This window comes from Poecilia latipinna, unplaced genomic scaffold (assembly GCF_001443285.1).
Source record: "Poecilia latipinna isolate Pla-1442-1.1 unplaced genomic scaffold, P_latipinna-1.0 Scaffold758, whole genome shotgun sequence".
Taxonomy (NCBI): domain Eukaryota; kingdom Metazoa; phylum Chordata; class Actinopteri; order Cyprinodontiformes; family Poeciliidae; genus Poecilia; species Poecilia latipinna.
This window is the reverse complement of record NW_015113374.1, coordinates 180,558-192,288: the sequence shown is the minus strand read 5'-3', so window position 1 is coordinate 192,288 and position 11,731 is coordinate 180,558. Positions and strand designations below refer to the sequence as shown.

At 37.5% G+C, this 11,731-nt stretch overlaps 1 protein-coding gene across 1 annotated transcript in view; it reads left to right on the top strand.

The window, feature by feature from the left end:
- Positions 1–11,731, top strand: part of tmem8b (transmembrane protein 8B) — a 50,653-nt gene that overhangs the window by 9,129 nt on the left and 29,793 nt on the right. The window contains exons 4-6 of the mRNA XM_015045978.1: positions 2,053–2,186; positions 3,073–3,341; positions 6,373–6,755. Coding sequence (XP_014901464.1) covers positions 2,053–2,186; positions 3,073–3,341; positions 6,373–6,755 — 786 coding nt within the window. The remainder of the gene's footprint in view (positions 1–2,052; positions 2,187–3,072; positions 3,342–6,372; positions 6,756–11,731) is intronic.

Genomic DNA, 11,731 nt, shown 5'->3' with positions numbered 1-11,731 from the left:
AAAACTCTTGAAGCACAGTTTTATATATGCCATGAAATAAGTAGTATTGGGAATTGTTATGCATTAGCCCGTTGGCTGAGCCTGCTCAAGCCCTGCTCTTGTGGTAGCTGAATGATGGCAGCTTATGTCATCGGGCATTTTTCCACTTTCTAATTTAGTAGAAATAAATCAGTCACTCTAATATAAATATTAGATTTTTGTTGGTTCTGTCTCAGGAAATCCGTTGCACACATTTGTTGTTCCAGTTCATCTTCATGGATTTATTCCCATTTCAGCCCAGTGTGTTGGGCTGACTGAATTAGGAAAGTTGTGGTTTAAAACATCACTGATTAAATACCTTCATATGTAAATCAAAGACTCAAGAGATTGCGTAAGTCAGTCTTAGCTGACTGCTGCAAGATGTAAAACAACAACAACAAAAAAATAGGTGCGGTCAAAAGGGCAAAATTTAATTCGAAGGTCACAGCAAGTGATCTATAATGACAGAACAAGATCTTACACTCCAATGACATTAAGTGCAGTGATGTAAATCACACAGAATGGCAGAAAGTCAAAATTCAACACTAGATCTTTTATTTTCAAAGTAAAATTGTTTATTATTAAAAGTTGCTTTTATGAAAAGGATTAATAAAATCAATCAATCAATCATAATAGGTAAAACAAAACAGAAGAGCTACAACAATCACCACTTCCATGAGAGCTGGACCTCCGTTCACTAACCAATGCTCTTCTTCTGAATCTCGATCCCAGTTATATCTGCTCTATCGCCACCTGCTGGTGTGATTATGTTACTTAGGACTGAAACCTTCTTGTAGACTTTCACAAATTGAGGAAAACGAATAGCATAGCCTCAGGCTTTTCATAAAACCTCCAACTGGAATCCAACATGTGCTGCCCGTGTTCCAGTAGATGAACAATTCTGTGAGAACCTAAAACATTAATGGCCCATTAATAAATTGTGCACAGGAAGATCCTCTTGTAAAAATTTCATTGGTGGAATAATGTGCAAAATCTGTTCACACCAGCTACTGGAAGAATCTTCTTTAAAGAGCTGCTGACAGATAGGATTGTATTTAAGTCATCCCGCACTGAAGTCAGTGCTGTCAGGTAAGCAACAAAAGTACATTACAAACAAAGGAATCAGAAACGAGCCCTGAGTTTAACATACATCTTTTTAAGGTTGCATTCATTGCAGCACTGTTGCATGAGATTGCTCAGGTAACGCTGAATTTAAACTGACTGTATACCCCAGAGTTGACCCTGAAAAACGCACAGCCTCTGTGGGCATGTCTGAATAAAGGCATTAAAATAACACAGTTAGGCAGGATTTCTTCAGGGAATCTTGGTTCTTCTTGGCTCTAATGGAGTTTGAAAGAACAAAAGAAAACCCCAGAAATTCTGCCTGAAGTAAACTGCTGATTTTCTATGTTCGAGATGGTCAAACTTAAGACTATTGCCACCCAATACAAAGTAAAGCAACCAGATTTGAAAAATCCATTTTGAAAGAGTCTTAATTAAAACCCAGCTTGCTCTAGAAGACGTTTGCTGCTGGTCGGGAGGACAGGCTGTAATAAATCAAGAGGTCACCCTTGCAGCTCCTAGAGTAATGACACACCACGGTAATTGTTGCTTATGCACAAGGGGGTTAGTGATCGTATGATAGGGATGTAAGACCTCATTTTGCATTCACACCTGTCCTTTCACATTCAGGTTCTATTCTTTTCCAAACACATTTTCAAGTGGACCGTGTGTGGAAGCAACACATGGACTCCTGGCTTTTAAGTCATTCTTGGTGCTTGCCTCATCTCTGAAGCATTAATGGTTCAGAGCAACACAAATGAAATGGTGGGTGTGCATGCTACGCTGTGTAGCGGAGAGGAGGAGGACAGAGTCATATTAATCCAGGAGGCTGACAAGCTTAATGCACACAGTCCATTAGAGAATTTTTGGCCTCTGAATGATACCTAATCTTCTCTTTACCAGGTTTAGAGGAATATTAATGAGAAAACCGATGAAACACCGACTGAAACTGCTGCTGTGATGCTGTTTCAGGGTTTGTCTGAGGAATGCCAGTACCTGTTCCAACCACAGCTCATCGTCCAGAAGTTGATTGGGATTTCGGTGCTTTATCCTGGATACTTCATTGACCAGATGATCCCAATCCATAACAGATCAGCACTTTACAAGTGAGTGTTTTCTTTTTGTCGGATCTTAAAAAGCAAGTGTGAGGATGGATTGTGTTTATTTGCTTTTGAATTCTGCTAAAACCATGTTCTTGTTTTTATCGATTTGCTGACATAATTTAATGGCACTTTGTAACTGAAAACCATTTTGAGTCACTGGATCAGGTCATAAAATTAATCGGTTCTTGCTAGATTATCCTTATGCATTGCTAATAGAGTGAGTGAGTCACTGCTTATAATTAGTAATATGCATCATTCACTGCAACCCTCCTGTTAAATAGTGGATGTCCCTGTAGAAAATACAACTTCTCTGAAGCAACAGAAGAACAGTCTAAAGTAAGAACTTTTTGCATAAGGAGACACATGTCTGCACAGCTTATCTGAAACAAAGAATTTAACAGTGCTGCTTATATTTTATAAAGAAGGTTCATAAATAATGTTTTAAAGCCTTGACAAAACTTGCATGAAATTGGAATTTATAAGCAACAAATTGAGCAAATAATATAAAATTAACTCCTTTTTTTTACAATTAAATTATTTTGAAGATGACTTCCATCGAAATTAAAATCTAAACTTGATTTCAGCACAATCTAGATCCTTGAACATCCAGTGGTAGCATAAATGAATTCATTTTTTCAGGCATGTTGTTTCAACACAAATCACTCATCCAGCTTTTTTTTTTTTTTTTTTTTTTTTTTTTGAACCACCTTTTTTCAAAACTTAGAATCTGTTCCAGGATTAATTCTGATTAAACTGATTTTATTCATAACCGTCACTATATAAATTTCCCGGCAACACTGAAATGCCTTTTGTGTTTGTCTTACATATCCTAATGTGTACAATATTCTGTTCATACGGAGGATGTGGTTATTTGTTTGTGTTTGTGCAGGGTTTTCATTCCCAATTATATATCAAAGGTGAAGGTTCAGCTGGTAAACTGCAGCACCAAAAACAAAAGCAGCGACACCTGTCCCGTGGTGCTGAAGATGAGAGCGCGGGCGCCGCCGGTGCACAACTCGAGTGCCCTCGACTGCAGGGAGTGGAACCCGTGTGAATTAGTCACCCTCGTACCTGCCTGGGAGCAATGGTACTACATCCTCATTGAGAGGTATCTGAGCAACTCAGATGTCTACTTTCGCATCGGTGTGCAAGTCACAGGTGAGACTGAATACATATGAATAAGCTGTGTTTTTTTTTTAACCTCATAGTTTAGCACCTCTGATTCTTTTAAGATGTTTGGTGGAGATTGTGATTAAGCTGTTTGAACAATTAAAAGGGATTTGTTTGACCATTTTCTTGGTCAGTCAGTGTTTCCAGAAAATAAGGTTTATCACCTACACAATGGAGTAAAAAAGGAATATGTGAAAAAAGAACCAAGTGGAATTTCTAAAAATTGGAAACAGCAGAAAAACGCCTCCAAGAAAATAAGAAATCGGTACTAGTCTGAAAAAATCCTGATCTGCATGTCTCTAGGCTAATGTAGATTCAACCTGCTGTTCATTCCAGACCATGTCATGAGTATTTTTCAGCAGAAACACTCAGTTAAGTTTTTAATTAAACCGCTTCTTCCGGAAGATTATACATTTGTTTATGCCAAGTGAACATTTATGTTTTCCCAAAAGTATAAAAAAATGTTGCCATTAAAGTTTAATCCGAAAGTGTTTTCGTTGATCCCAGACATATAGAACAACATCTTCCTGCTGGCAGTCAGTATCAGAGCTGGTGCATAACTCTCCTGAGTGATAATCAGTAATACGCCGCTGTATCTGTAGATTAGTGCTCTGCGTATAACAAATTGATCATAAAGTGTTTCTCAAAGTGATACAAACTGATGCAAAGCACTCTTGACTAAGCATGAACTTGTGTCAAGTCAGTAGTGGGCTGCAGTGCATTTGTAGTCATGGCATGGACACCAATATACATGAAGTAATAATGTTAAATTATTCTACCATCAAAACAGCATATTTGTCAAGAAAGCTCTTCCTTAGTATAGCAGGGGTTTTTTGTGGAGTTTCACAGTTTTAAAACACCTTAATTCCATAATAGAAAAATAAAATTTTATAATAAGAATAAAAGTAAAGACATAATTATTGGAGCTGTTCTTTTGTGGAAAAGCATGAATACTATGTTAGTGTAGTTAAATAAAAACTTGCTATCTCTTTAAAGACATTTGCAGATTACTATTTCATACCCCTTTTTTTGTTCATAAATTTAATCAAAATAGTTTGTGTCCATGTCCTCTAAACAAAAACTGTAAGTGGAAAAATGTTGCCATTATTCCATCTCTAGATAGGGAATAAGCAAAACAAAAAAATCATCAAGTGTTAATTAGGTATGTTGTCTTTGAAGTATTTTTAACGAAGACAAACCCTTACTGTTCAAGAAAAACTTGCTTTTATTCTTTATCATTGCACATTTAGCATCTCAGATTGCTGGTCATAATTAAAAAAAAAAACAACAACATAGTTTTGGTTTTACATTGAAATACTTCTGCATGTTGCAATGAATCATGAGAAATGTAGTAAGGAGGTTGTTGGGAGGAACTGATGGTGATCGGCATGTTTCACTTGGAAAACTGAGGAAAGATTCCTTCAGTTCAATAAAAGAAGCGTGTTCAAGAACAGTGCAGGATAGTTTAACAGGGACTGGGGAAAAGGACGAATAATCTACAGGCAACTGCTACATGCTGTTAAGGAGTTTAGGGTATTTTTATGCCTTTCCTACAAGGGATGGCTCACAAATCTGTGGGAAGTCCACTCCCATGTAGCAATTCTCCCCCTCTGTTCCACGCCGTGCCGTGCACTTTGTGACCATGGCAACACAGACACTAATTATTCACACGCTGTCTCTCCTCCTGCCTGGCAGCCAGATCTTACTTGACCTTTTGCAGATTTGAATTGAGGAACACCTCAGGTTCAGAAGGGAGACCATCTGGAGTTCTCACCTCCTAATGCTTTGCTTGATAATCTTAATTTTTGTTGCTACATGCGTCTGAGATGGAAATGTGCAACCTTATTTGAATTCGTTCCAGTTTAAAAGCAAAGTCGATGGCTAGACGGTGCATGAAAAAAGTAGGTTACAATTTATTATTTATCATTGTTGTGTAGAGCTTTTTCACTGCAGGTGTTTTACCCTGGGTGATCGGACAAAGAAGAGAGTTCATGCGTTATGCTATGAATTCAAGCAAGACAAAGACTTTTCTCTCAATTATTAATATCATGAAACATGTGGTTACAACCCTTCTTTGTATAGCCATCCTCACGTAAACCAACATAACTATTGGCTTTATTCTGCATATTGGTCTTCATCATTTTCTGGAGCACGCATTATTAGGTATTTTTAGATGAGCTTCAGCTGTTCTAACATGTCAGAATCCTTCACGCTTCCTCAGAGACAACGGTATGCAAACGAGGGTGAGCTAGAAAATCCTTTGACAAATGCTTTTCCCTGGAGGACTGCTGGTATTTGATGCTTCCCAGCCAGTTGTCATCAATGACCATTTTGCAGTGAGTTGCTTTGTGTTGAAAGAGAGAGCGTACTGTTAGCAATTACAGTGAATCTATGTCTCATTAAGAATCAGTCTGTGGCTCTGGAAGCCAGCTGAAGGCAGTCATTTGAAACGTCTTGTAGGATTTAGCTACTTCGAGCCATTTTTCAACTGTCTTCCTTTCCGTTTTTGTTTGACATTTTCATTTTATTTGTTATTTTTATTACACAAATGTAACTTTAACGCTAAGATTTTAAAGCCAATAAAAATGTCACTGAATGCTGAACTTATGCAGGAATGACTCTGAAAACGTTCACATTTTGTATAATACAACCAAATACTTCACTGTATTTCACTTTTCAGTTGCAATGGTTTTGGGCTTTGTCTCTACCAACTTCTGCACTGTTAGGGTTTTTTTTTTTCATCTAGCCAGAACACCTTTTTTTGCCTACATAGCTCAAGGCAAACATTAAAGGGGACTCATGTCCTTTATGCAATAAAATATTTGGCCTTGCCTCTCTTCTGTGAAGGCTACATTTATTGAGTACAGTACCGTAAGTTTTAACATGGACACATTGTCCCAGCCTAGCTGTAGATCTCTGGAATTTGTTTGAACTGTGACAAAAATTTAAAAAAAAAGTTGTTTTTTTTTGCAAAAGACAATAATTTATCCTCTTTGAAATGTTATCTTTCCCCGATCAGATTGCTCCAAACCCAGCTCATCGAAGGACCGAGCGCAGTCCAGCTCGTCCATGAACATGCCTCAGTCTTTTGGAACAGCGATGGGCTTCTCCCTTTCAGACACGCTGCTGATGGCATCGCTGCCTGGCTTGGCTCAGAACGCTAGTCACCTGCACACCTCAGAGGACAGCATCATTTACCTCGCCCCCACTGCAGACACGAACAAATGCTGGCCCATCCGCCCCACCCTGCGTAATGAGCTGGATACCTTCTCTGTGCACTTCTACGTCTTCTTTGGTCCAAACATATCCATTCCACCTGACCGGGCCGCTGTGTTCGCCATCAACCTGATGCCTGTTTTAGACAGCGGAGGGGTCCTCAATATGGAGCTCAAATTAAATCTGGTAAGTTCCAGAATAATATATTTTATATTATTCAATTTTCATATCGATATGTTCCTATGTCACTTCTTGTCTGTAGAAACTAATCTAAGATTTTGGTTTACGCTGCATCACCGCCTGTTTTGTAATGCTGTGACAGACAAATTGACAAAGCACTACAATCTCCTCCATTTTGCAACTGATTTGCTTCTATTGTTTGCTTTATTTTTGTAAAATATTTGCAAAGCAGTTTACCCTAAATAGAGGAGCCTCCCACCCTCCAATTCCAGCAGATGGGTGCGATTGGCACTTGTTTTTATTTGATCACAGTTCTCTCTCACAATTCGCTTAGAGATACAGAAAAATGTTTCACTTTTTCACGTCATAATTGCCAGTAGTAAGGTACGCCCCTGGGTACCTTGCTATTTTGTTTTTATTTCTTCATGACTGTGAGTGAAATGTTTAAACCGAATGGATGGATAAATGGAAAAGTAATCTTTTTTTTTTTTTTTTTTTTTAAAGAGGGATACTGTAAATGCCATCTGATCATTTTAATTTAGGGGAAATATGTAGCAATCAACGACAACCTTTACATAAAAAAAGCTTTTTTGTGCCTGAGGGACATAGATGATGCCCAAACTGAAGGTACGTCAAAGATTCGACAAGAGCTTCAGTCTTTAACCTGATGAGAAATTCTTCAAAACTCTGAGCAGTTTCTGGCGTTGCATTGTCATTTTCAAATAAGTGAATAGTACAATCTGGATTACAAGAGACTGACATCAACTTTCAGAATTTGGAGCACATGCTAAATCAGATTTGTGAATAATTAGCCCTCACTAATAGTTTTGTGCATCTGCCTATCAATCTGTTTTCTTTTACACAAGATCAGATTCTAATTAGGGGCCACATGAACAAAGTGGGGTGTGGATTTCCGGCTGAAAAACTTAAACAAGAAAACAATGTGCTGCCAAATAACTCTTGATGCATGAAATTGTGTGTACTAATGGACTCAAGCACATTTTCTTCTTCCATTCCAATCAACAGAATTTGAGCACACATGGAGACATGCCAGCCACCTTGGCACAGCTCATTTAAATATTCAGAAAAAAAAAAGTATGATCTGTGATTCTCCTTTCTGCATAAAAAAATAATGTTTAGATGACGGAAGTGGGACTTCATGAAATATAAACTGGGGTGCTTTTACATAAAAATCCATAAATATTAAGAATAAAAAGTGTCATTGTTGTAAATAAAACACTCTTATAGTGAATAAATGCAGACATGTGATGGAGAAAGAACATTTCCACCAGTGCTGGATGCAGAGGCATATTTAGGAGCTTGCTAGAATGTTCTGAAACTGTAGTCTATAAGAGATACAGAAAAATGTATCTCTTATAGATACATTTTTAGAAGTGTACACTTATAGAAGTGTATATATGTGCAAGTATTAATTGCATGTATGTGGATAAATTAATATTATCATGTTTCTGATGCTTACATTAATTATTTGTACATAATTAGCAGTTTCCCTGCAAACTCTGTTGGTGTTGAGCAACTCTAGTACGTACCGCAGCTGTGAAGATGGTGTGAGACTGCACACACAATCCGTCATCACTTCTGCAAGTCTGCCTCAGGGCAGCTGTGGCTAGCATGTAGGTTACCACCATCCATGTGTGAATGTGTCTATTAATCGGTGAATGACTAATTGTAGTGTAAAGCACTTTGGATTCTGTTGACTTGATAAAGTGCTATACAAATCCAAGCCAAAAGGAAGTGACCCACATTTCTGTGAGTTGACCTCTTTGCACTTGAGATGCCTGGATGCAGGTGTAAAGGACAGACTTGATGTGGGAATAGAAAAAGGTCACACAAAAAAACACCCCAGTGTCAGAGCTGTGACATATGTCTCTAAATGAGACCAAACAAAATGCAAAAATCCTTCTGTCAGATAGGGGAGGCATTAGAATGCACCTGCAGTGCCTCTGAAGATCTGCAGGGAATCAAAAAAGCTGCCAGATAGTTTTAAACTTTTCATTCATAATAGAGATCAAGCCAGCAAGTATTGAAATACGCAGAGGATTAGGCATGAAACGGAAATCTTTTAGATTGTTTGGTTCAAAGGAATGTCCTGACATTTCAGAAAATATCCTTCTTTTTGCTTCCCTCCCAGGAGTTTGACTGCTATCAGATTCACATCTGTGCAGGCACAAAATGTATTGTTCAAGGACATTTTTCAGCTCTAAAAAGCATACAATAATCTTGTCGCCTGAAGATCTGTTAGGCATAATGACCATCCGCTTAAAAACAAAATCAGAAGTGAAAAGAATAATTTTGAGTGAAAATAATTCCAAGTAGTTTAGCATGTGTGCATGGCAGGTTTGAAGTTGTTGAAATGCCACTGCAGCCTCCATGCTGCTCCTCTCTGCTGTCAGAATTTGCGATAGGCAAGGCTAAACACATCCTTCATCTCCACTACACACACAGAGATGAAATTGATAATCGATCTTTTAGTCTAACCCCTGCCAAGAAGGTAAACAGGACTATTTCCCAAAATGTCGGATACAAACACAAACAGAAAACTTATGAGGAAATAGAAATAATTGACAGTCATTAAACTGTTTCTTCAGAGACTGAGGTTGATTTTGTCATTTCCAAGGAGATCAACTTGTAGACTAAGCTTTTTGTTTTCATTGTTAAATCAGTTGTGTCTCTATGGTTATATATGATTTATTTATTAATACATGATAAAATTCATTGGATTCATTAAACATTTTTCATATTTAACTTCATGAAAAGTTGTTATGGCACGTTTTTCTTCAAATTCCACTGTGAAAACCTGACGGCACCTGAATGATGCAACATGTTTCAGTTGATCTTTAATTATTGTTATTATTATTATTTCTTTTTTTTTTTTTTCCCATTTTCAGCTAATGACTCTTTCAGATTGACTTTCCTAATGCTAAAAGTATTTCTTGTGTTTCAGACTTCTAGTTTATTTAGCATATTCAAACACTTAATTTGCTACATTCTTGTTGGTTATACTGGAGGCTCCACTTCTGCTTTTCAAACTTGCATGGTTGTATATTTGTGCATCAGTTTGTAGCCATTTTTATGTGGGAGTGTAAATGTTGAGTTGGGGGCGTGGCCAGCAGCAGATTATCTTGAGTGACAAGAGGCCCCAAAGCATATCATTCTGAAAGGAGCTCAGAACAGAGCAAACTAAAATCCCATTATCTAACAATGATTTTCTGCAAAAACAAACAAACAAAAAAAAATGTAATGAACATGTTTTGTATAGCCCATGGACTTATCCTAACCTGTTCAAGGAAGCATAATCGGTCACCTTTAAAAGTAAAAAGATATAAGCAAAATCTATTTATTTAGAAGCAGAATATAAAAAAGTAGGAATTAATATTTTTGTACAGAACCATAATTGTACTTTGCCTGCCTTGAGAGCATTTTGTGTGCTATTTTGACTTTGGATAAGCAGTTTTAGTGCATTCCTGTCATGCAAAGAACTAAGAGATAGAGCACACTTCGACTTAGGCCTGAGTTAGTAAACAGATATTACTTCTGCAGAAGTCACAGGGACTGAGTGTTGTGATGTGGTGTGATAGTTTTCCAAACTTAAGATGTATTTTTCAGAGGCAGTGTCATCGTATATAATCTATGAACAAATTTCTCCCCATTGGTGATGATCTGTCTCTTGCTTGTCACAAATTCAGAGTTTAGTCAGCAGCTGCTGGTGGGGGACTTTAGCAGATTTACAAGATTTTTGAGGACAAGAGCTGAAGCTTTTGTGTAATTTAAATTCACCTCTGTTCCAGAGAGCCTAAGGGATGTGTATGACTCTTATTTCCACTGATTCCTCGGGTGTCCGGTTATTGATTTAATCTCTTTTGATGCATTTTTAAAAGGACTCTTTTGGTAGGGCAATGCAGAGGGGTAAATTAAAGGCAGCGTAATGAGAGCATTTATTTTAGACTACGTTATTGTCCTTTAGATGTTTTTCCCAAGCTGTGCTTGGAGACCACAACAGTGAGTTGGCAAATGAAGAAGTATAGCACAAGAGATTCAAAGAAAAGTTCTTAAAATGCAAGAAATTAGACATTAACAAAAGTGCCATAAACATGAATCATAAAATTTCCAGAGGCAAATTTAAGGCGAGTCCTGTAGCTTGGTTTAAATTGGATCATTAACAAGATAATCAAAGGTCAAGTAGCAAATTAAGGATTCCTGAATTGCTGAAAAATAAAAAATAATGGGTCTTTCAAATTATGGACTTCAACTTTATTGAACGGCTTATTGAATCGTTTGTTGCAATGTGATAATCATCCTGACATCCTTAGCTTTTGTGTCCTGGTTGGACGGCAGTTTCCTGCGAGAATAACAGTAAAATCTAAAATGATGCATTTTTTTTTATCTTTTTCAGTAAAGTGAGGTGAACTGCTCTGCATGGTTTTTTCTGCACACACCCTAATGGGAATTGTAGCCTGATGGTTTAATCTCTGTTTTATCAAGTTTCCTGACAGTTTTCCTTATGGCACAATAAAAAAATTATTTACCTACACTTTATTATTCGAACAGTGAATTTTTCCCAGGGAACTGACATGAACCTTATAGTGAGTAATAGCTTCTCTTTGGCCTCTCTACAGTAAAAGCGTGACTGAGGGAGAACTGCATTGATGATTGTCCTTCTATGAGGGTCACCCACCTCTATAAAGAAACATCACGTCTGCTTTTCTTGGATCTCATCAAAAGTTTACTTTTTAGCCCAAACTTCAGGAAGTGTGAAAGACTGGGTTGTTTGCAGTCATTAGGTGCATTTTAACAATATGTAGTTAAAGGATGTGCGATAAGCTCACTTGTGAATTTTTCACACTACTAAAAATTCCTCAGTCAATTGTTTTTATTAAAACAAAGTGGAAGGAAGTTGAAGCAGCAGGAGCTGCTTCAGTGATGGGCCACATTTAATCACAGAATGGGGTCAGTGGAGGCTG